General features: G+C 50.4%; 1 protein-coding gene across 1 annotated transcript; it reads right to left on the bottom strand.

Moving 5' to 3' along the window:
- Positions 1 to 25,468, bottom strand: LOC121848551 (protein jagged-1-like). The gene is made up of 22 exons (XM_042333164.1): positions 25,359 to 25,468; positions 17,768 to 17,898; positions 17,463 to 17,582; positions 16,506 to 16,619; positions 15,861 to 15,974; positions 14,868 to 14,981; positions 13,922 to 13,968; positions 13,251 to 13,424; positions 12,364 to 12,514; positions 11,560 to 11,724; positions 10,241 to 10,354; positions 9,713 to 9,826; positions 8,865 to 8,978; positions 7,618 to 7,734; positions 6,226 to 6,253; positions 5,860 to 5,945; positions 4,858 to 4,971; positions 4,173 to 4,282; positions 3,484 to 3,735; positions 2,256 to 2,387; positions 1,546 to 1,696; positions 1 to 759 (listed from the first exon to the last, which is right to left on the bottom strand). Exons 1-22 carry the CDS (start codon positions 25,466 to 25,468, stop codon positions 272 to 274), a joined length of 3,060 nt encoding a protein of 1,019 aa, XP_042189098.1. The 3' UTR covers positions 1 to 271.
- Positions 25,469 to 25,980: the final 512 nt, after the last annotated feature.

The raw sequence follows: 25,980 nt of genomic DNA, 5'->3' as shown, positions 1-25,980 counted from the left end.
TGCGAGGCAAGCGCTCTAACCCAATACACTGCAGGACTCCACAAGTCTAGAAGCTGATATGAACAGAGAGGGAGTCGATCTCTGTGAACGATGAATTTACCCTGACATTCAAAACAAGTATTAACGCAGATTCAAGGAACACGTAAAGACTTTCGAGCCTTTTGGAGAAAGCGAGAGAAAGAGTGAGAGAAAGAGAGATAGAAGAGGGAGAGATAAAGCCCAAGAAATGTCGAGTGTGTGAGTTAAACGAGGCTGACGTCAGTCCGTCCGGCTATACGATATACTCCATGTGGTTCAGGCTCTGCGCACTTTCCAAGTCCCTGTTGTCCTGCTTGTTGATCCAGTTGGGGCTTTTGGTCGGGGTCTCGGGAGCCCCCGCCTCATCGCGCTCCACCAGGGTGTAAGCGGCAGCCTTGCCGAAGCGGTTCTTGTGTGGCTGTTTGTCCAGAGCCCCCGCGGCCCCCTCCTCAGCCTCGCAGTTCTGCGTCCTTATTTTGGCGATTTTGGAGTTTTTGCCCTCGCAGTCGCGCCCGTGCTTCTCGATGGGGTTCTTGATCTGCCGCAGCTGCTCGCGTACGTTGTTGGCGGCCACCCCGCCATCGCGGTCCTCGGCCCCCCCCGGGCCCCCCGGCCCCCCCGCCAGCGTGGGGGTGGGGCTGCTCCGCTTGCGTCGCCGTCGGAACCACCACAGGAAGAGGGTGACAAAACAGCAGATCCAGGCCACCGTGATCACTGAGCTCAGCAAAGGCACCAGCAGGTCTGTGAGCAACACACAGCGAGAGAGGGAGAGGGGGGTCAGTAACACTGCATACAACACATACACAGCAAGAGAGAGGGGCTATCTGTAACACACTACATACAACACATACACAGCGAGAGAGAGGGTCAGTAACATACTAAACACACACCATACGCACAAGGTCAATAACACATGACATACAGCACAGACACACACAGAGAGGGTCAATAACACACCACATACACCACACACACCAACACACATACTGCACACACAGGATCAGTAACACACTCCATACAACATAATTACATTTGTATAGTGCCTTTCACGTGGGAGGACGCAGCGAGAGAGGGGGTCAGTAACACATCCCACACACACACACACACACACACACACACACAGCGAGAGGGTCAGCAACACACTATACACACACGGCGTCAGTCACACAGACACATGGATTAAGAATTAACCTTACATTTATTAATAATAACAATAATAGTCTGCTCTGCCTCTCCAGGTCTGGCTGATGAGCCAGGCTGGGCTGTGATCAGCAGTGCCCTGGAATACTCTGGGACCAGACTAGAGACCGTCACAGAGGACTGGCTCGATTCCAACAAGGAGGATATTCAAGAAGGAAGTAGATGGATAATATAAAGGATAGAGATTAGGGGTGTGGGGATAGGGCAGGGTTGGACACAGCTTGCTTTGAGAGCAAAATTAGACTGTATAGGCCGAATGGCCTTCTTCTGCACTGTAGATATCTATGATTATCCTCTTCCCACCCCCGCCTCTCCCTCAGGCCTCACCTGGTGTGAGCGGCTCGTGCAGGGTTTGGACTCGCACTTGTGTGATGGCGGAGAGCAGGGTGTTGTTAGCTCCTCGCTTGCTCACCACGTCCGTGATCTGCTCCGTCAGATCTTTGATCGGATTGGTTTCCTGGACTGAATTCTCCACTGACTAGAGACAGAGAGGCAAAATAATCGTCAGCATCAACATGTAATCCTTGCATTTGATTTGGCGCCTTATCACACCTTCGACACGTCTCAAAGCGCTTCACAGAATATACTGGAAAGTATAGCGACTGTGTATTTTGTGGGTGAAACGCAGCAACTATTTGCGCACAGAGTGTCCCATAAACAGTTGTGGATTGAGTGGCCACAAGGGATTATTATCCCCGGAAAAAGCAATCCGCCAATTGACTGACAAGAGGGTTCCTACATACAGCTAGGTAAACCGAGGCGTGTGCACGGAGTAAGGAAACTTGCTGAAGGTTTCGCCCTGTCCTGCCCAGGTATTGAACTTGGGTCCTCTCACTTGCGAGGCTAAGCCCTGTAACCACCTCGCTTCGGGACTCTTAAACACTCACCCCCCACGTCAAATTACATTTAAAACATCTACCACCCTGCCTCCCCCACCCCACACACACCTAAAAAGGCAACCGATCTTCCCAGAAAACAGACGAGACAAGACGAGAGACCGTGGGGGGGGGGGGGGGGGGGGAGAGAGAGGGACTTACAATGGCCACGCTGATCTCATTGGCGGCTGAGCTGGTTTGCTCACAGATGAGGTAAACGGAATGATCCACGGACAAGTTGCGTAAGACCTGGAGCTGCCTGAGTTCCGCGCACACGTGCTCCGTGGTGACCCCCTGAACAGACAGAACAAACACAGCCGTCAGTCAGTCAGTCAGTCAGTCAGTGGGTAACAAGCCTCTCTGGCCTGGCTACCTCTTGTACCAGTGCCAGAGACTGAAAACAACTCACTCGCACTCAAGCTAAACCTCGCCACAAGTCTCATCTTCCTTCACAAATCATATAATTGTACATAATAATAATCCTTGCATTTCATGTCGGGAGGACAGTCCCAAGGCCCTGGACTGTCAGGGATTTGGACTCGAGCTGGGGGTTGGGATCAGGAGGGGTAGAGGGCAGAGAGGGCAGGGGTGTGGCCGAAGGTACAGTTGAAGAGGAGGGTCTTGAGATGTGCCTTGAAGGAGGCAAGAGAGGGAGTGAAGTGGAGGGATTGTGGGATGGAGATCCAAAGGGGGACAGAGAGGCTGAAGGCCTGACCACTGACTGTAGGGTGAGCTGGGTGGGGAACATGGAGCAGACCGGAGCTTGCTGAGTGGAGGGAGAGAGGACAAGTCGATACGGGGTTAGCTGGTCACAGACGTAGGGAGGAGCAAGGAATGGCGGTGCTCAGCCAGTGATGGTGGGCGGGAAGAGGAGGGAGGGGGACAGCAAGTCTGGTGGTGGGGGGTGGAAAAAGGGGGTGCAAAGGGAATTGACAACAGCCAAAGCTTCCAGATTTCTCACACCTGTCAAATGCAACATTAAATCCCTGTGTATTTTCTGGGTGAAACTTGGAAATTAATTTTGTTGTCGTTATAATATATTCCTTGCATTTGATATGGAGCCTTATCACATCTTCGAGACGTCTCAAAACGCTTCCCAGGATATACTCTATAGAGTCAACTGACTATATTTTGTAGGCAAAACGTGGCACAGCAGCGTCCCACAAGCAGTCGTGGATTGAGTGACCAAATTATTATTCGTTTTGAAGGGATTATTACCGCCAGAAAAGCGATCCGCCAATCGACTTAACAACCTTCTTACTGCTGGGTAAACAGAGGTGTTTGTGCGGGGAGTAAGGAAACTTGACGATGGTTTCACCCTGACCAGGTGAAGGTCTCCCCCACCTATCCAGCCCCCAGCCCCGCTCGGCCGGTCTCAGTGGCGACTTACCGGCTGCAGTAGATCGCGGTTGATGGCCAGGGTGATTTTGGCACAGCTGCGGTCGAGGAAGGCGTTGTTGGGCTGGCACTTGGTTTTGACGCCGGGTTGGTTGGCAGCCTGGCACTCCCCCCAGCCCGCACACGGGGGCACGAAACACTGGCTCTCACTGACAGGCAAACAAGCCTGCCAGGCCGGGCACCTCCCCCGCCCGGATCCCGAGCCCTGCCCATTCGTCCTGCACGGCTTAGGGCCACACCACATCTACAACAACAACAACAACAACACACATTACATTAACACAGGCCACACACACGCACGCGAGCTGCTAGCGGACAAGCGGCAGATCACCCACCAATTGGGGACCCCCAAGATTGGGTTTAGATAAAGAAGACCCTTCGGCACATCTGATCTTCTCCCTCCAGAACACCCACCCACCCTAACGTCCCCCACATCACAGCATCCAGCTGCTTTGTAAACGAGTCCCACTATCCTGGCCTCAATCCCCCTTCCTGGTAACCTGTTCCAGTCGTTAATTACCCTCTGCGTAAAGAAACACTTCCTGGTGTCTGTCCTGAAATTGCCCCTTTACAGCTCTAACCCTGTGTCCTCTTGTCCTACTGTCTCGGTGCATCCGAAAGTAACGATCTGAGAGAGAGAGAGAGAACACGAGAGAGAGACAGACACAGAGGAGGCTGTACCTTGCTACAGGTGACCCTCCCGTTGTGACACTGGCAGCTGTTGCAGTCATCGTCCCACTTGGCTCCGTGTGGAGCGACCCGGTCTTTCAACACGCACGCTCTCCCCGTCACTATAGCAGAGAAACCAACAACCATCTCACAACCAGATACAATCCAACAACAACAAGCATTTATCCGGTGCCCTTTAGAGACGAGAGTGTGACCGACTGAACCAGACCAACACTGGACAGAACTGTCAGTCCAGGCTGAGGCTCCAGTGCAGTGCTGGGAGTGGGTGGGGGGGAAATGCTGCATCGTCCCCCGAATGAGATGTTAAACCGAGGCCCCGTCTGTGCCTGTCCAGGTGGACGTTAACGATCCTGCGGCACGATAAGATAAAGAAAAGGGAGTTTCTCTCCCCCACCCACCACCCTCCGGTGTCCTGGCCGACAATCCCCCAAAATAAAATTGGTCACTGATTGGTCATGGCTGTTTGTGGGGACGTTGCTGTGCCCAAATTGGCTGGCGCATTCACCTACAGAGTACACAGTCACTACACTTTAGTGCATCACATGAAGTGCTTTGAGTCAAGTCGAGGTGGTGACGAGGCGCTGTATCAAGGGCAAGGATTATTACTAATTATTATAATAACTTTGACTCTAAGCTCCACGGGGGTTCAGGGTTAGAACTCGGCTGTGTTCCCCACCTTGTCGACAGCGCTGCCCGCTCCTCCCTGGGGGACACAGACACCGGTAACCGTTGATCTCGTCCACACACGTGGCTCCGTAGGCACAGGGCGAGGACTGGCACTCATTAATGTCTGAGTGAAGAGACGAGAGCAAACCGTGAGCCAAACCCAGAACAATTCACCCACAACACACAGCTTTACACTGATAGAATCATAGAATATCGCAGCCCAGAAGGAGGCCATTCGGCCCATCGTGCCTGTGCCGGTTCTTTGGAAGAGCTGCCCAATCAGTCCCACTCCCCCACTCTTACCCCATATCCTTCCAATTTTTTCCTCTTCAAGTCCCTATCCAATTCCCTTTTGAAAGTTGTTATTGAATCTGTTTCCACCACCTTTTCAGGCAGTGCATTCCAGACCGTAACAACTCTCTGGGTTAAAGAAAAAAACTCTCTCGTCTCATATATTTATATACACTTTACAGTATATTCTGTGAAGTGCTTTGAGATGTCTCAACAACGTCATGGGTTTACGGGAACAGATGCAGCACGCATCCAAAATTGGCTGGGAGACAGAAACAACAGCATTACATTTGCATAGCGCTTTTCATGTTGGGAGGTCCTATTTTCAGGTCTCTGCTGAAGACCTTTCTTTTCGACCGCACCTTTGGCACCTTCCTCCCCCTCCCCCTGACTCGGTCCCGGGATCCGTTACTGTGAAGCGCTCTGAGACGCCGTCCGGCATGGAGGGCGCTATATAAATCCAGGTTGTTATTGTTGTTGCTGAGGACGTCCCAAGGCGCTGAACAATCAGTGTTTTGAACCCGAGGGTGGGGGTAAACGGTTGTTTTTCCAGACTGGAGGGAGATGTACTGTGTTATCCCCAGGGATCAGTATTAGGACAACTGCTATTTTTTAATATACATTAATGACCTGGACATGAGTATTGGGGGTGGGGGGGATGAGAGAGAAGGGGGGATGAGGAGAGAGAGAGAGAAAGGGGAGGAATGGGGGTAATACTCACTGATGCGGCAGTCTGGCCCTGCGAAGCCTGGCGCACACTCGCATCGATACCAATTCTCACCGTCGACACACGTCCCACTGTTATAGCTGAGAATTAAATCAGAACATCAGCTCAGCTCATCTGGGAACAGAGAGAGACAGAGACATACACACAGAGAGAAATAGAGAGAGAACGACAGAAGGGTGAGAGAGCGCAAGCGAGAGTATCAGAGGAGAGAGAGAGAGAGAGCAACAGAGGGGGGAGCACGACTGAGAGAGAGTATTAGAGTGAGTGAGTGAGCAAGCAAGAGAGAGAGAGAGAAAACAAGAGAGAGAGAGGAGAGAAGAGATAAGAGAATGCATGACTGTAAGGAACAATCTCATTTACCATGGATGTGGATTGCAGTCATTTGCATCTGAAAAAAAATAATAAAGTGTTAGTTTGTCTGACTGTAAGTGGTGATACCAGGACAGGCAGTGTGTGGTGTGTGTGTTGGGAGGGTCTGGTAAGCCGGGAGGGGGTGGGAAAAACAACAGCAACTTGGATTTATATAGCACCCTCCACGCCGGACGTTTCAGAGCGCTTCACAGTAATGGATCCTGGGGCCGAGCCCCGGGGGAGGGGGCCGAGCCCCGGGGGAGGGGGCCGAGCCCCGGGGAGGGGCCGAGCCCGGGGGAGGGGGCCGAGCCCCGGGGGAGGGGCCGAGCCCCGGGGGAGGGGGCCGAGCCCCGGGGGAGGGGGCCGAGCCCCGGGGGAGGGGGCCGAGCCCCGGGGGAGGGGGCCGAGCCCCGGGGGAGGGGGCCGAGCCCCGGGGGAGGGGGCCGAGCCCCGGGGGAGGGGGCCGAGCCCCGGGGGAGGGGGCCGAGCCCCGGGGGAGGGGGCCGAGCCCCGGGGGAGGGGGAGGAAGGTGACCAAAGGTGCGGTCGAAAACAAAGGTCTTCAGTAGAGACCTGAAAATAGGAAGGGAGGGGACGAGACGAAGGGAGTGAGGAAGGGAGTTCCAGAGCCTCGGGGCATAGTGGCTGATGGCACCGCCGCCGAGGGTGGAGCAGAGGACTCGGGGGACAAGGAGGAGGCCAGACCCGGTGGAACAAAGGCAACGGGCACTATTTTGAGGAGAGCTAGGGGGGTGCAGAGGAGTGGAGGGATTTGAAGACAAGGGTGAGGATATACTGTGTGGCCGATCCCAGTCTGAGAAGCAAAGACCCATTAAATCCAACTCACTCCCTCACTCTCTCCTCCCCGCCAATCCCTCACTCTCTCCTCCCCGCCAATCCCTCACTCTCTCCCCGCCAATCCCTCACTCTCTCCTCTCCCACTCCCTATCGACTTCACTCTTTCCCTTCCCGCCCCGCAACAGAACATAGGAACAGGAGAAGGTCATTCAGCCCCTCAAGCCTGTTCCGCCGTTCTATAAGATCATGGCTGATCTGTGCCTCAACTCCAATAACCCGCCCTTGTCTCCACGTCCCTCGATACCCTGACAAATCTCTCTCCACCTCAATCTTGAAAATTTGGATAGATCCGGCCTCCGCGGCCTTTTATCCACAGCCAAGTTCATGCAACTGGTCCTCGCCATTTAACCCTTTAACCCCTGGTATCATTCTGGTGAACCTGCCCTGCACCCCCTCCAGAGCCAAATATATCCTTCCTGAGGTGCGATGCCCAACACTGTACGCAGTTCTCCAGGTGGGGTCTGACCAAGGCTCTGTATAGTTGAAGCATCATTTCCTCTCCTTTATATTCCAGCCCCTTGAGATCAAGTGAAAGGACACTCACTCTGTGAGCAGGTAGAGCCCTCCCATCCTTCTTTACACACACAGGTGAAGGAGTCTCCGCTGACCACACATGTGCCACCATTCTCACAGGGTGGGGGTGAGCAGCTGCTGTTCCTCGCTGGAGAGAGAGAGGGGGAGGGAGAGAGAGAGAGGGGGGGAGGGGGAGAGAGAGAGGGGGGGGGAGAGAGAGAGCACGGTTTATTTACCTCATTAACTCCACTTTAGTTTCATAATAAATCATCGTTCCCCACACCCCACCACCACCCTCAAACCACCAACCTCAGAAGGCTGCTCACTCAATGTAAACATAACACAATTAATAATACCATTAATCCTTGCATTTTATACAGCGCCTTATTACATTGTTGAGATGTCTCAAATCGCTTCACAGGATATGACACACACACGGTGACTGAGCCACGCTGACACACACACACACGGTGACTGAGCCAGGCTGACACACGCACACACGGTGACTGAGCCAGGCTGACACACGCACACACGGTGACTGAGCCAGGCTGACACACGCACACACGGTGACTGAGCCAGGCTGACACACGCACACACGGTGACTGAGCCAGGCTGACACACGCACACACGGTGACTGAGCCAGGCTGACACACGCACACACGGTGACTGAGCCAGGCTGACACACGCACACACGGTGACTGAGCCAGGCTGACACACGCACACACGGTGACTGAGCCAGGCTGACACACGCACACACGGTGACTGAGCCAGGCTGACACACGCACACACGGTGACTGAGCCAGGCTGACACACGCACACACGGTGACTGAGCCAGGTTGACACACGCACACACGGTGACTGAGCCAGGTTGACACACACACACCGTGACTGAGCCAGGCTGACACACACACACCGTGACTGAGCCAGGCTGACACACACACACACCGTGACTGAGCCAGGCTGACACACACACACACCGTGACTGAGCCAGGCTGACACACACACGGTGACTGAGCCAGGCTGACACACACACGGTGACTGAGCCAGGCTGACACACACACGGTGACTGAGCCAGGCTGACACACACACGGTGACTGAGCCAGGCTGACACACACACGGTGACTGAGCCAGGCTGACACACACACGGTGACTGAGCCAGGCTGACACACACACGGTGACTGAGCCAGGCTGACACACACACGGAGACTGAGCCAGGCTGACACAGATTTACATGTCAACTTTCATGTCAGGATGGCATCTCAAAGCTGGTTTGCTCACCTATGTTGCAGGTGGAGCCCTCCCAGCCAGGGGCACACATGCATTTAAACGTGTCTCCTTCATCGTAGCATGTCCCTCCATTATTACACGTGGCTTCATCACATTGACTGTCCCCTGCAAACAACAACAACAACATAGGTTACAGGCAGCCACACATATGCTCAACTAACACGATCTGATCAGCCGGGTGCCTGACACATGTGGAAACCCATCTCCAAACCAGACAGAGTTTTACAATGCTTGCCATCTACATGTGGAAATTCCCTGTGTTTCAGCGCTTTGGGACATCCTCCTGACGTGAAAGGCGCTATACAAATGTAATTTTGCATTGTGTTTAGGAATTAGGAGCAGCATTAGGCCATTCGGCCCCTCGAGTCTGCCCCGCCATTCAATAATATCATGCCTGATCTTCTAACCTAACTCTATCTGCCTGCCTTATCCCCATATCCCTTAATCCCTCTATCCTTCAGAAGAATTGAGATGGGATTTCTCCTGCACGAGGCTACATGCGGCGAGGTGTCCGTAAGCACAGAAGAGGAAGGTCTTCAAGCGTGATCTAAACGTGGAGAGGGAGGGGGCAAAGGAGAGGGATTGAGCGAGAGAATTCCAGAGTCTCAGGGTGTAGTGGCTGAAGGCACGGCTGCCGGTAGTGGAGCTGAGGGGACAAGGGACGAGCGGCAGTCTGGAGCCAGCCGAGCGGAGGCGGTGGGTGGTGGAGTGGGGGGTAAGCAAGTCGGAGAGGAAGTGAGGTGCCAGGACACTAAAGGATTTATGCGTGAATGTTAGGATCTTGAAATTGAGGCTTCGTGTGACGTGGGGTGAATGTGAGAGGAAGTGAGCACACTTACGGGAGTGGCAGGTCTTGCCTTTCCAGCCGTTCTTACACTCGCAGTAGAAATCATTGACCAGGTCCTGGCACGTCCCTCTGTTCTGACACGGCTTCACAGCACAGTCGTCGATATCTGGAACACGCGCGGACAAAACCTAAGCAACAATCGACAAACCCCACTCCGCCTGACACAGGCTCCCGGAGACGCCACGTTACATTGGATCTGGAGGGGGTGCAGCGCAGATTCACCAGAATGATACCAGGGCTTAAATTATTAGGACAGGTGGCGTAAACGTGGTCTGTATTCCCTTGAGTTTAGAAGGTTGAGGGGTGACCTGATTGAGGTCCGCAGTTTAGTGTGTGTGTGTGTGGTAGGGAGTCAGTGGAGCCTGGCGAGGGCTGGTGAGATGGGCAGGGTGAGGAGTTTTAGAGCGGGTGAGTACGTGTTTCTTTTCTTTATAAGAATAAATAGAGATGGGATTTCTCCTGCACGAGACTACTATGAACTGAGCAGTGGAAGGGTGAAGGAACTGAAGGTGACACTCACTGATCTCACACAGCACTCCTTCCCAGCCTTCCCGGCAAATGCACTGGTACTCGTTCACTCCGTCAATGCAGGTCCCTCCGGACTTACAGGGGTCACTCGCGCAGTCGTTGATATCTACATTGGGAGAGAAGACAAAAGGTTTAATCAAGAAACAAGGTCACGTTCACACACATCATGAGGCCAAAACCAACCCAATCAGCTCAGAAATAACAGAAGTGGTTTAGGAACACTCAGCAGTTCAGGCAGCATCTATGGAGAGATGAAAGTGGGTTAACGTTTCCGGTCGATGACCTTTCCCGAGTTCTGATGAAAGGTCATCGACCTGAAACGTTAACTCACTTTCCTCTCGCCAAAGATGCTGCCTGACCTACTGAGTGTTCCTAAACCACTTCTGTTATTATTTCAAATTTCCAGTAATCTGCAGTATTTTGCCTTTGGTCAGAGCTCAGTCCAGGCTGAGGCTCCGGTGCAGGGCTGGGGGTGGGGGGGGCGCTACATTGTCAGAGGTGTCGACCTTCGGATGAGACGTTAAACCGAGGTCCCGCCTGTGCCTTTTCAGGCAGACTTTTAAAGATCCCGTCGCTCGCTTCATGGCTGTTTGTGCAACACTGTTGTGTGCAAACTGGCTGTGAGTTTGCCCACAAGATACACAGTCACTCCTGTAAAGTGCTTTGAGATGTCTTCCCAACATGAGGCAGGAAAACAATACCAACAACAACAATTTGCATTGACGTAGAGGGCCATTCTACGGCCCTCTAGAATGGGGCCTCAAAGCGCTGAGTGGGTTGTCAAATACCTACATTGGGAAAGTGGACAAAAATGTATTTAAGAAGCAAACGGTCCTGTAGAGTCCCGTAGCTCAGTGGTTAGAGCACTCGCCTCGCAAGTGAGAGGATTTGGGTTTGATTCCCGGGCAGGACGAAACGTTAGGCAAGTTTCCTTACTCCACATACCTCTGTTTACCTAACAGTGAGTAGGAACCCGGATGTTAAGTCGATCGGTGGATCGCTTTTCTGGGGGTAATAATCCTTCCCAATTTTTTAAAAAAATAATAATTCGCTCAATCAATTCTTGACCGTTTGTGGGACAATTAGCTGCCCGCATTTCGCCCAGGAAATATACAATCAATTCACTTTACAGTATATACTGTGAAGCGCTTTGAGATGTCTCGAAGACGTGATAAGGCACTATGTCAAATGCAAAGATTATTATTATTATTAATAAACAAGGTTACGTCAACACTCCTTATTAAGTCTCCATCCAAAACCCAAATTTGTGGATGATTATTATTAATGATTATCATATTATAATTCTCTTACTCTCGTGGCAGTAAGCCCCGGTGAAGCCCTCGCTGCAGTCACACGTGAACTTGCCGTCGGCCTGGCTCTTACACTTGCCGTGCGGGCCACACACGTTGGAGAAGATGAAGCGGATTCCCTCGGGTGTGGTGTTTGAAGCCACGGTAACTGTACAGCTGTCAATAACTGGGAGGGAGATTGGGGAGGTCAGGCTCTCTCAAACAAACACCCTCTCACACATACACACACACAGCCAACACCCTCTTATACACATACACACAAAACATCCTCATACCCATGCACCACAGACTCAACTCAGACACCGTACACACTGGACATAATCAACTCAGATTACTAAACTGAAGCCACAACACACTGATACCCGGCTGGTCACGGTGATGGGTTTCCGTGTGTGTCACACCCGGCTGATCACGGTGATGGGTTTCCGTGTGTGTCAGACACCCGGCTGATCACGGTGATGGGTTTCCGTGTGTGTCAGACACCCGGCTGATCACGGTGATGGGTTTCCGTGTGTGTCAGACACCCGGCTGGTCACGGTGATGGGTTTCCGTGTGTGTCAGACACCCGGCTGATCACGGTGATGGGTTTCCGTGTGTGTCAGACACCCGGCTGGTCACGGTGATGGGTTTCCGTGTGTGTCAGACACCCGGCTGGTCACGGTGATGGGTTTCCGTGTGTGTCAGACACCGGCTGGTCACGGTGATGGGTTTCCGTGTGTGTCAGACACCCAGCTGGTCAGTGATGGGTTTCCGTGTGTGTCAGACCAAACTAGAACGTGAATAAAGAAAGTGAAGAAACAATCACCTTGACAAGGCGTCGTCTGGCAATGATCCTTTAGGTGGGAACAGTTCTTCCCTTCATAATCCTCCGGGCAGCGGCAGAAATAGTCGGCGGCCAGGTTAAAGCAGGGGGCCCCATTGCCACACGGGTTTGGCTGACAGTAATCGATGTCCAGCTGGAACAGGGGAAAAATGCAATACACTTAGACACGGAATTCTCCCACCTACAACACGGTGAACTCCAGAGCTTTCACAAGATGGGTTTGGATGAAGAAGCCCCTTCGGCTCATCTGACCTCCTCCCTCCAGAACACCCACCCTACCGTCCCCCCATCACAGCATCCAGCTGCTTTTTAAACGAGTCCCAGTGTCCTGGCCTCAACCCGCCCTTCCTGGTAACCTGTTCCAGTTGTTAATTACCCTCTGGGTAAAGAATCACTTCCTGGTGTCTGTCCTGAAATTGCCCCTTTACAGCTCTAACCCTGTGTCCTCTTGTCCTACTGTCTCGGTGCATCCGAAATTAATGATCTGGGTTTACTTTTTCAATCCTATTTACCACCTCTATGAAGGGTTTGAAAATGAGTGAGAGGATCTTGAAATCGAACAGCTTGGCGATTGGGAGAACAGTGGTGCCTGACAAAGACTGGTGTGATGGAGGTACAAAGTTTTGTGCGGGTGAGTATCTGAAAGGCGGAGTTCTGGATTGATCGGGTTTTGTGTATGGTGGTGGTGGGGAGAACAGCAGAGAGGGGATCGGAATAGTCCAACTGGGAAGTGACGAAGGCGTGGACGAGGGTTTGAGCTGTGTTGATTGCGAGGTACAAACGGAGGTGGGTAATGCCCATGCTGGACATTGACCACGCTCCTCTGTAGAAGCTGGTTTATCTGGTAGAAGGGCAAGACCTCCGCTCACCTGACACAGGTTCCCGGAGAATCCGGCTGGACACAGGCACTGGACCCCGGTGAGGGTCTCCTGGCACTGCCCACCGTTCAGGCAGGGCTTGCTGGCACATCCACTGACCGCTCGCTCACAGTGCTGCCCCACAAAACCAGGGGCACACGCACAGCGGTAGCTGTTCACCAAATCCTGACAAACAAAGCAGACAGGCAGACAGTCAGGACTTCATCCGAAACTAAAGATATCCAGCTGATAGAGAGACAGCCAGAGAGAGAGAGAGCGCAGAGAAAGAGACAGCCAGAGAGAGAGAGCCCAGAGAAAGAGACAGCCAGAGAGAGAGAGCCCAGAGAGAGAGAGACAGCCCAGAGAGAGAGAGACAGCCCAGAGAGAGAGAGACAGCCCAGAGAGAGAGAGACAGCCCAGAGAGAGAGAGACAGCCCAGAGAGAGAGAGACAGCCCAGAGAGAGAGAGACAGCCCAGAGAGAGAGAGACAGCCCAGAGAGAGAGAGACAGCCCAGAGAGAGAGAGACAGCCCAGAGAGAGAGAGACAGCCCAGAGAAAGAGACAGCCCAGAGAAAGAGACAGCCCAGAGAAAGAGACAGCCCAGAGAAAGAGACAGCCCAGAGAAAGAGACAGCCCAGAGAGCCAGAGCCAGAGAGGGAACCAGCCAGAGAGAGACACAATACCTTGCATGTTCCCCCGTTCTGGCATTGTCCGTGACAATCGTCGATGTCTGTAATAAAACCAGGTGCGTCAGACTCTTGCACATCACCACAATCAGGTCCGTGGAGTCTCGCCCACACGGTAATCAGCCGCGGTTTCACTGCCTTCCTTCAGAGCAACCCAGGCTAACCCCCAGCCCCTCCTCCCCACCCCAATACAACAACTCCTCCTCCTCCTCCTTGCAGGTATATAGTGCTCCCGACATAGCGTAGCATCTCAGAACGCTTGTACAGTCACTAAAAACGCAGCTCCTAGCGCTCAAGAGACACGACGCTATGTGATTGAAAGTTGTTGCCTCTTTTACATTACAAAGTGTTTGATTTGCGCTGCTTAAGGCTGAGCTTCACAAGGCTATTCTCTCCCCACTGTCATCAGTTGTAAGAATAATCGTTGCAATTGGTGTAGTGCCTTATGTCACTAAAACTTCTCAAAGTGCTTCTCAGGTCCTACGGTAAAGTGGATTGACTGTATTTTGTGGGCGAAACGTGGCAGCTAGTTGCACACAGCAATTTCCCACTTACAGCCGTGGAGTGAATAACCAATTTTATTTGGAGGATTGTTGGCCATGACACCCGGAGAGAGAGAGAAAAACTCCCTTCTCTTTTCCAATAATGCCAATGGGATCTTTAACGTCCATCTGAACAGGAAGACAGGACCTCGGTTTAACATCTCATCCGTAGGATGGCACTTCCGACAATGTAACACACCCCCAGCACTGCACTGGAGCGTCAGCTTAGACTATACGATTACAAGTCCGAGGTGAGAGAGAGCTACCACTGAGCCAGGCTGACACAACAGAATGGAGAGATCCAAATCCTTTGTTGTGCAAAAAGGATCGGGTTTGGGGTTGTGCGGTGGAGGGGGTGGGGGTGAGGGTTGTGGGGTTGGCCAGAGGAAGTGGGTACTCACGCAGGTCACAGTCCTGGCCGGCCCAGCCCGGCATACAGTCGCAGTAATAGCCCCCGATCAGGTTGTGGCAGGCATTGGCGTTAGCACACGGCTTCCCCTCACACTCGTTGGCATCTGCGAGAGGGGGCAACACATTCCAGGATTAGAGGAAAATAAACTTACTATTATTCACTACAACAACGTTGTTTAATAATTATCCCACTAAGTATATTCTGTGAAGCGCTTTGAGACGTGTAGAAGATGTGATAAGGCGCTATATCAAATGCAAGGATTATTATTATCCCTACGTTTACACCCCACCACTCTTTATTAATAAGGTGGGCGTTAAAAGATCTCCTGCGGTGCCACTCAAAAAGAGAAGGGAGTTTCTCTCTCGGTGTCCTGGCCGACAATCCTCCAGAAAAAAAGTCATGGCTGTTTATGGGGATGTCACTGTGTGCAAATTGGCTGCTGTATTTGCCCACAAAATACACATTCACTTCACAGTAAAATCCTGTGAAGCACTTTGAGACACCTTGACGACTGTATTAAATGCAACAATTATTATTAACAGCTAAACACACGGCTAATAACGCTTTCATTCGATCACATTGGGGGGGGTTGGAGAAGTCTCAAAGTGTTTCACAGGATTATTGTGAATTGTAATGACTATTTTATGGGTAAATTCAGCAGACAATTTGCACACAGCGATGTCCTACAAACAGCCGTGAAGTGAGTGACCAATCTTACTTGGGAGATTGTCGGCCAGGACACCAGGGTAGAGAGAGAGAAACTCCTGTCTCTTTTTTCCCAACAGCGACATGGGACCTTTAAAGTCCACCTGAACAGGCATAGACGGGTTTAAAGTCTCCTCTCAAACCCTCACCGCCCAAAAAAAACTCCCAACTCAACATCTCACAAAGAGCAATTTAGTCAGACACAAAGTTAACTAACGGGAGCGTCTCTGTTTTTCCTGTCACAAACCCGGGGGAAGTTAGGTTAAAGGGTAGTTACCCAGTTGGCATGTTTTGCCTGTCCACTGCTGGGGGCAAATGCATTTGAAGCCATCCACCATGTCCTGGCAAGTACCCCCATGGGCACACGGGTCAGCCTCGCACTCATCAATATCTGCGCACAAACACACACACACACAATATCAAACACAGCAGCAACAACAACTTGCATTTATAGAGCGCCCCTCATATAGAATCCATGTCTCCTCTCATGTGCTTTAAGCTTGCGATGCCTAAAGCCAATCCGCTCGACTTCCAGATACAGTGGAAACCGGTTAAGCTGGATGCATGTGGGCCGGGTGCTTTGTCCAGTTTAAGTGGCGTCCGAGGTTAACAGACGTTCGCCCGGCATCCACCTGCCTCCCAATGTTGTCCCCATTGGATGGAATTAGAATTAGCGGCGGCTCCGAGCGGATTGAGCCACGTGTGAATGGTTGGTCATCATTGGCCTAGACTGAGAGCTCAGAGATTGGTTAACGCGGCCAACGGTGGAGGCTGGTGACTGGTTAACGCGCCAACGGTGGAGGCTGGTGACTGGTTAACGCGCCAACGGTGGAGGCTGGTGACTGGTTAACGCGCCAACAGTGGAGGCTGGTGATTGGTTAACGTGCCAACGGTGGGGGCTAATGATTGGTTGATTACTCACCAATGGTGCAGGTTGGGCCGGCCCACCCAGAGACGCACAGACATTTAAACCCCATTGGGGTTTCCGAACAGCTTCCTCTGTTATAGCAGGGGTCAGAGATACACGCATGCTCGGCTGCAAGTCAAACACAGGACAATGTATTGGACAACATCCTAATTATATTGATAGTTTCCTCTGTCAACCCATTAATAAGACACTTTGGTGTCCTGAGACTGATGACGGTCCAGCACAGCCCATTGATAGGACCTGGAAGGGCCGACCAATCGCTGGGGGCAGGGAATCTTCCCATTCAGCTCCTGTTAACCCTGCAAACCCAAACTCTTAACGGCGAGAGTGGTCCTCGCTGGACAAGCAGCAGGAAAGTTTGCCAAACATGGCGAGCTATGTGGTTTTAGCTGGTTAGACTCCAACAGTTACCCCAATGCACACTCTGTCTCCACGTCTTGAAATGGGCGGGAGGGGGAAAAGAGAGAGAGAGAAACATCTCAAAATGCTTCAAAGGATTCACTGGAGTGATTGTGTATTTTGTGGTCAAAATCAGCAGCCGTTGTACACAGCAATGCCACACAAATAATCATGGAGTGAGCGAACAATTGTATCTGGTGGATTGTTGGTCAGGACGCCGGCAGCATCGCAGGATCTTTAACATCCACCTGAACAGACAAGACGGGAGCTCTATTTAACATCCCATCCAAAGGACGGAGCCTCTGACAGTGCAGTGCTCCCCCCCGGCACTGCACTGGAGCATCAGCTTAGACTCTGTGATTCCAAGTCCCGACGTGGGGCTTCAACCCACAACCATCCGACTCGGAGATGAGAGCGCTCCCACTGATGAGCCAGGCTGACACATTTTCCAAAGGCGCAGCCGACAGTTGACTCAGGAAATGTAATCAGGCGGTGGGCGGGCAGGAAGGCGACACAAGGCAGGGCCTCCCACACCAGGCTGCGAGCACTCACCAATCTCACAGTTTTTCCCAGAATAGCCGTCGGGGCAGGTGCACTGATATTTGTCTGGCCCAGTGTTGCTGCACGTTCCCCCGTTCAAACAGGGCAGTCGTGTCCCACAGTAGTTCAGATCTGAGGAAGCAATAATAATAATCATCATCATCATCAATAATCAACGATAATCATCAATAATCATCGTAATCAAAATAATATCACAATAATAATAATCATAATCAATAATAATAATCCATGTATTTGCACAGCGCCTTATCACGCCATTGAGACGTCCCAAAGCGCTTCCCGGGTTCCCTGCTTACCTTTGTCACACAGCTGACCGCCCCAGTTGGTTTCACAACGACACTGCCAGGGCTCCACACAGGTGCCGTGCACACAGCCAGGGTGAGGGGTACACTTGTCACAGTACTGCCCCTTCCAACCATACTGACACCTGCAACACAAGGCATCCCACTGCAGCTCACGTCACATCACAACACAAGAGCGCACAGAAAAGCAACAGCAATCAATCAAATAAAAAATGTGGTCACTCAATCCACCAGTTTTGTGGGTCACTGCTGCGCTCGATTAGCTGCTGCGTTTTGCCCACAAAATACACAGTAGCTTCGCTTTGCAGTATATTCTGTGAAGCGCTTAGAGATGTCGTGAAAATGTGAGAAAGGGCCACATCAAACGCAAGGATTATTAATCCCAATAATTCATGCATCTGCTCCAGCGCCTTTCACATCGGGAGGACGTCTCACAGCGCTTCACAGGATTCACTGTAAAGTGTAGTTATCGAGGGTTTGTAAGCGTATGTGGCAGCCAATTTGTACAAAACGACGTCCTACAACAAAAAATGGAGTGAGTGACCAATCGTATCAGCGGGACTGTCGGCCAAGACACCAGGAGGGAGAGAGAAACTCCCTTCTCTTTTCCAATAAGTGCCGCGGGATCTTTAACATCCCACGGGTCCTCGGTTTAACCCGAAGGACGGCACCTCTGACAATGCAGTGCTCTCTCCCTGATCCCCAGCACCGAACTGGAGTGTCAGCCTGGACTGTATCCTTCTTGAGGGGATGCAATATAAACACAAGATGTTGTTGTTGTAAACCTTCGTCGCTTCCTGTAAGCAGGGATTTGGAGGCAGGGAAACAGTTTATATTTAACTCTGACCTGTCCAACTCCAGAGGTTACAGCCCCTGGCTGTGTTTTGTTAGCTGTCTCTCATTTATAAGTGTTTCTCCGCCCCTCGTTCTCTGTGCCATTCCTCTCATGTAGGTTCCCAGCGTAAAGGAGATGTGAATGAGAGAGGGGGGGGGGGGGGGCGAGAGGTAGAAAGGGGGAACGGTGGGGTGGGGAGAGGGGAAGCGAGAGGGATGGGGGGACGGGGAGAGGGAGAGAAAAGGAGAGAAAGTTTTCAAGTAATGTGTGGAAAGTTGAAGGTGTTAGAGATACAGATGGTGTAGACAGTGGGTGAAGTTTTATAGAGGTCTTAACAACAACAAAATTACATTTGTAAAGCACCTTTCACATCAGGAGGACTCCCTTCTCTCGCCAAAAAAAAGAGAGCACCATGGGAACAACTACGTTTCGTCTGGAGAGTCATTTCCCCAGGACAACAACGAAAAAATTATCTCCATAAATTGATGTACAAACATCACCAAGTTTTCCATATTACAGAGAAACCACCCTGTAGCTAATTACGTGGCTAATTACAGCTCACACAACCAGGAGCGGCTGGAACAAAATACATTCAGTCAAATTTACTGCCAAAGGCCCCCCTGCAAACAGCTCTGCAGCGTTAATAAATACTAATCCTTGCATTTGATATAGTACCTAATCACATCTTTTGAGACGTCTCAAAGCGCTTCACAGGATATACTGTACAGTGAATTGACTGTGTGTCTTGTGGGCAAAATTTGTCAACCAATTGTGCACAGCAGTGTCTCACAAACAGTTGTGGATTGAATGACCAAATTATTATTTTTTTCAAGCAATGATTATCCCCGGAAAAGCCAATCAACTAACAACCAGGTTCCTTACTTACTGCGAGGTAAACAGAAGCGCGTGGTGTAAGGAAACTTGCCCAACGATTCGCCCTGCCTGGGAATCAAACCTTGGTCATCTCGCTTGCGAGGCGAGTGCCCTAACCACCAAGCTACAGGACTCCAGGACTTATAATAATTATTATATGGGCAGAACAGAATTCTTCTTAAGCAGTTAATGATGCTAATCCTCCCATTTGCTACAGCAACTTTCAAACTCTCAAGATGCCTCAAAGTGCTTCACAGGATTTACTGTAAAGTGTGTGTTTTGTGAGCAGCCAATTTGCGCACAGCAATGTCCCACAAACAGCCATGAAGTGAGTGATTGATTTTATCTAGTAAATTGTTGGCCAGGACACTGGGAAAGAGAAATTCCCTTCCCTATGCCATGTTTCGCCCACAAACTATACTCAATTCAATTTACAGTATATCCTGTTAAGCGCTTTGAGACGTCTCGAACACGTGTTAAAGCTCTATGTCAAATGTAAGGATTATTATTATGAGTGCCACAGGATGTTTAACATCCACTTGAAAAGGACGGGAAAGCTTGCCAGACAGGAATGTCAATGGCAAGCTGTGAGGTTTAACTGGTTAGACTCCAGCAGTTACCCCAACGCACACTCTGGGATCCCCAAGAGTTGGCTCCCACCAACCTGCACCTAATACTCTCCGGAATTAGGTAAACAGGATGTGTCCCTCCAGGGAGAGAGTGCATATTCCATTCCAACAATCTCTCTCTGGGATTTCCAGGTGTAGGTGGGAATTCTCAGCTTGGTTTGCACGGGGATGAATTTCTGCCTGTGTCAAGACACACGGCTGAGCAAAAAAATACTCAGAGCTGACCGTGTGTGTGTGTGTATATATGTATAAAGAGAAGCCGAAAGATAGATTGGTCAAATGGGTATCTTATTAGATGGGATTTGAAATTGGAGAGGGAAGGGGCGGGGCAGAGAGTTGTACGTAGAGTGTCAGATAGTGGGGGTAGGCAGAGGGAGATGGGGAGTGATGGTGTGGTCTGCATAAAAAGGGGGGAGAGAGATAGAGAAAAAGAGGATAAAAAAGAAAGAACAAAAATAAAACAAACTGTTTCTCAACTGAAATGAAGCCTACACAGGGAAAATAAAGTTGGAAAAAAGGAAATGTATTTTCTAAAAGAAAACAAGGGCTTTAGGTATTAATCTGTTATCTGGCCACTTTCATACCCACAGCAGGTTTTCTCATCAGAAATTCCTGTCTGATCTCCCACTGGGGGTTTTACACAGTTCAGTGATGGCAGCAGTGTCTGTCCTAAACACATACCCACGATACTAGGAGACACCAATACATGCTTTAATTATTAATAATCCTTGCATTTGATATAATCCCTTAACACGTCTCAAAGAGCTTCACTGGGCTGTACTGTAAAGTGAATTGACTGTATATTTTGCGGGCAAAACACGGCAGCCACTCGTGCACAGCTGTGTCCCACGAACAGGTGTGGATTGAGTGACCAAATTATTTTTTTAAATTCATTTTTCTTTTGAAGGAATTATTACACCCGGAAAAGCGATCCGCCAATTGACTAACGACCGGGTTTCTAATTCTGCTAGGTAATTGGGAACCTCCTAGTCACTTCCTAGAGGAACAGACTGTTGTGCGGTGTCCCTCAGGGCTCTGTCCTCGGTCCCCACCTCTTCAACCTCTACATGCTCCCCCTTGGTGACATCATACACAGACATAGGGTCAACTTCCACATGCTCGCGGATGACACCCAACACTATCTCTCTGCCTCCACCCTTGATTCCAGGACAACTGACATCCTGACAGACTGTCTGTCTGACATCAAGTCCTGGATGAGAGCCAACTTTCTACAGCTGACTGTCAGGAAGACCGAGGCCTTCCTGAATGGCTCGCGCCAGTGCCCTCGCACTTCAAGCACAACTCAAGACCCTCCTTTAACCGTGTTTTCAGCCGCCCTCCCTCATCCCAACCCTGCCCGCTCGGGTACTGATCCCCAACTGTTCAGTGCCTTGGACCGTCCTCCCCAACATGAAAGGCGCTTTCCAAATATAATTTTGTTATTGTAGGTGAACAGAGGCGTATGGAGTAAGGAAACGTTTAGCTCTGCCTAGGAATTGAACCCAGGTCCTCTTGCTTGCGAAGCGAGTGCCTTAACCACTGAGCTACAGTCTTAAGAAGAGGGTCGTTTTCCCAGCAATATTAGGAGACAGAAAGCATTCTGAGAAGCCAACTTCACATACAGCAGATATTCATATATAAAGAAACACGTGGCATCACCATCAAAGTCAAAAGTGAAGCTCTGCACAAAACACTCCCCAAAAGATATATGCAATGTGAAAGCAGGAATTATTTCCCAATCCCTTCATCCTGCCCAAAAGCCAACTGCAGGTCAGCTAGTTATTAATACAAAACAGATGTCATAGTCACTCACACTCCCAAACCGGCCTCCTGAGTCAGAAGGTAGTGGGTTCAAGCCCCATGTCAGGGACTTTGAGCTCACATTCCAGACTCTCCAGTGCAGTGCTGGGGGGAGTGCTGTACTGTCAGAGGTGCCGTCCTTCCGATGAGATGTTAAACCGAGGTCCTGGCTGTGCCTGTTCAGGTGGACGTTAAACATCCCACGGCACTGCTGGCAAAGAGAAAGAAGTTTCTCTCTCCCAGTGTCCTGGCCAACAATCAGTTAGCGGGACTTTGCAGTGCGCAAATTGGCTGCTGCGTTCGCCTACAATACACGGTCACTACACCTCACAGTCAATCCTGGGAAGCGCTTTGAGACTTCCTCCCGACGTGAAAGGCGCTGGATAAAACACAAGACGATGAACAATAACACCGATGATTTGTGTTTGTTTAGCGCCCTTCACGTGAGGTAATGTGCTTTCCAAAATGATGGGAGGGAATGTAGAGGGGGAGGGAGAACAACAACAAAATTACATTTGATAGCACCTTTCAAGTCAGGAGAAGGGATCAAAACCCATTTAAAAAACACAGACGCACACACACAAAAGGCTGTGCTGTTGCCCAGCAAATGCAAATCAACTGTGGGAAAGTTGTAACTTAAGTAAATACTCAGCAGTGCGTGCCCTAACAGCGAGTGGGAGGTGAGATAGAGAACGGCAGGCAGGCAGGGCTGGCCAGCCCAGTGGTGGAGCCAAACTTGTTTTACTGGTTTAGACTGAACCCACCCCAGCAAGGCAGCTGGTTATAATAATAATAATAGTAATAATACTTGCATTTGATACAGCGGTTTATCACATCGCAAAGTGCTTCACAGAATATACCGTAAAGTGGATTGACACAGCGGACGTTGCTATATTGCGTGGAGTAAGTAAATCCGCCCAAGGTTTTACCCTGCCTGGGAATCGAACCCGGGTCCTCTCGCTTGCGAGTGCTGTAACCTCTAAGCTACAGGACTCCATGGGTCTAATGTCAGCACGAGACGGGTTAGCCTCCAGTGATAGACATCGCAAACATCTGTATCCACCCCCCACCATCCCCCAAGGGACACTGATCCAAATTGATCTCCTCTGGAAGGCAAATCAATTAGCAACTCTTTTTGTACAACAAGGATTGGATTGAAGCTTTAAACCTGCTAAATTAAACGCCTGCTTATCAGCCAAATCTCACCCCGAGCAATGGGCATGCCAGGGACCCTCCAATCGTGTCACAGCCTCATTTACTTGGGAGAAAAATGATGCTTCACATTGCTGTAAGCAATACAAACTCCCATTACACATCCAGCCCCTACCACCCCTCCTCCACCATGCCCTAGCATAACAATGTGCAACGGAGTACTTGCTCTCTGTGCTCCGCAAAAGGCCCAACATCAAATACAAGTATTGTATTATTAAGAACAGGTGGGTCTGCAGTATTCATGACACTGCTGATGACAGCACAGCCCATCGGCAGGATCTAGAAGGGCAGACCAGTCACTAGGGGCAGGGAATCCTCCCACTCAGTTCCTATTAACCCTGCAAGCCAAAGGCCTAACGGCTTGGGTGGTCCTACCTTGACAAGCCAGTTATTCAGCAATAACAATCTTACTTTTGATAGAACACCTTCACATCAGGAGGATGTCTCATAACTCTTCAGGATTGCCCTAATCAACTAACAACTAGGTTCCCACTTACTGCTAGGTAAGCAGAGGCGTGAACGTGGAGAAAGGAAACTTGTCTAATGTTTTGTTCGCCCTGCCAGGGATTTGAATCCAGGTCCTCTCGCTTGCGAGACGAGCGTTCTAACCACTGAGCTACACAACTCTGATTGCTATTCCAACCTTTAACTGGAAAGTATATGTGAAGTTTGAGGTATGGAAAGAAAAGGGAATAGTTAAACATTCTGCAGTCACAGTGTACCTGAGATATTACAGCAAAGCTACATCGAAAGCCTCTCCGCTAGTTTGTATGGGCTTCCCTTTGGTGTACGGTAAGTAAGTATGTGAGAGGGAAAGTGATGCACAGTGTTAGAATTTTGCAATCATCAGCGACTGTTGACAAGATTCCTTTACAGCTGTTAAACCTCAGCTGAGAGCAGCCAAGATAGCGAGAGAGAGAGAATGTGCGAGTGACGGATATTTTGGCAGACTGCTTTGAAGATTGGGAGATGATAATGTGGGGGTTTATTTAATAATAGTAAATAATAATAATTCTAATAATCTGATAGGCCTTATCATGTCATCAAGACGTCTGGATTCACTGTAAAGTAAATGTATTTTGTGGACAAAACATGGCAGCCAATTGCGCACAGCAGCATCCCACAACCGGCCACAAAGTGAGTGTACTGGAGCATTAGCCTAGACTGTGTGATTCTAAGTCCTGATGTGAGGCTTGAACTGACAATCTTCCGACTCAGAAGCGAGGGTTTGATCGACTGAGCTCAGCCCAAGTTACAGTGGAGTGCTGTAGAATATTGGTTAAGATAGCACTCGCCTCGCAAGCGAGCGGATCTGGATTTGATTCCCAGGCAGGGCGAAATCTTAGGCAAAGTTTCTTACTTCACCCACAATAAGTAGGAACCCGATTGTTAGTCGACTGGCAGATTGCTTTTCTGGGAGTAATAATCCCTCAAATATTTTTTTTAAAACATTAGAATAATAATTTTCCCTCTCAAGCCACAATTGGTTGCCACGTTTCGCCCACAAAACAGTCAATTCACTTTACAGTATATTCCATGAAGCTCTTTGAGACACCTCAACAATGATAAGGCACTATATCAAATGCAAGGATTATTATTATTATTACTACGAGAAGGTGAGGACATATGGAAAAATCTGGGGCTTACACCCCAAATCAACAACATCCATTCCTTTCAAACCCGAAGAATCTCCCAATTACATCCAATTCCGCACTGACTCCTGCTGCCCTGGGCACTGCCATCTCCTTGGTGCCAGTCACCACTGTCTGCCTAAAGTGATCTTCCCTGCCGCCAGCCAAGCACCACTACCTTTTCAGTTTACAGCATATTCTATGAAGCTCTTCCCACGGAGAACCAGGCATGTGTTCTGAGACACAATATCAACACAAGATTCAGTGCAGCACAATGTCAACAAGGAATTCCATCTCAACATAGGATTTAGTACAACGTAATCTCAGCACAATCAACACAGGATTCAGTGCAGTACACGTAATCTCAACACAGAATTCAATCAGCACAGCGTAATCTACAATCACAGTACAGAGATTCAACACAGGATTCAGTGCAGTACAGCGTAATCTCAACACAGAATTCAATCCAGCACAGCGTAATCTTAGCACAGGATTCAGTGCAGTACAGAGTAATCTCAACACAGGATTCACAGGGCAACTTCAACATATAATTCAGCGCCAATCTCAACAAAGGATTGTGTAAGCTCAGCATGCGAGCAGTTTACCTGCACTCCCCAGGATATTTACAGGAGCCGTGTTCAGGACTGCAGCCCTGGCGACAGATAGCTGCAAAAACGGGGAGAAACACGGTTAGGGTGGGCCAGACCAGCCTCATTATTCAACACTAATCCCGGCCCCCTCCCCTCATCACACCCCAGACACTGTCCCAACACAGTCAGGGCAGTCAGCCTTGTCACTCACACTGTTACTACACACCCTCAGGGCTGAGTCACTCTACACACACCCTCAGGGCTGAGTCACTCTACACACACCCTCAGGGCTGAGTCACTCTACACACACCCTCAGGGCTCAGTCACTCTACACACACCCTCAGGGCTCAGTCACTCTACACACACCCTCAGGGCTCAGTCATCTCTACACAACCCTCAGGGCTCAGTCACTCTACACACACCCCTCAGGGCTCAGTCACTTCTACACACACCCTCAGGGGCTCAGTCACTCTACACACACCCTCAGGGCTCAGTCACTCTACACACACCCTCAGGGCTGTCACTCTACACACACCCTCAGGGCTCAGTCACTCTACACACACCCCTACAAATGCATCCTGTAATGAACTAGACTCGAGCAGGGTGATCTTGAAAAAATAACTTCCACATTGTTTGA

This window comes from Callorhinchus milii, unplaced genomic scaffold, assembly GCF_018977255.1.
Source record: "Callorhinchus milii isolate IMCB2004 unplaced genomic scaffold, IMCB_Cmil_1.0 Scaffold3, whole genome shotgun sequence".
Classification (NCBI taxonomy): domain Eukaryota; kingdom Metazoa; phylum Chordata; class Chondrichthyes; order Chimaeriformes; family Callorhinchidae; genus Callorhinchus; species Callorhinchus milii.
Note: the sequence above shows the minus strand (reverse complement) of the source record. Positions and strands in the feature narration are given on the sequence as shown.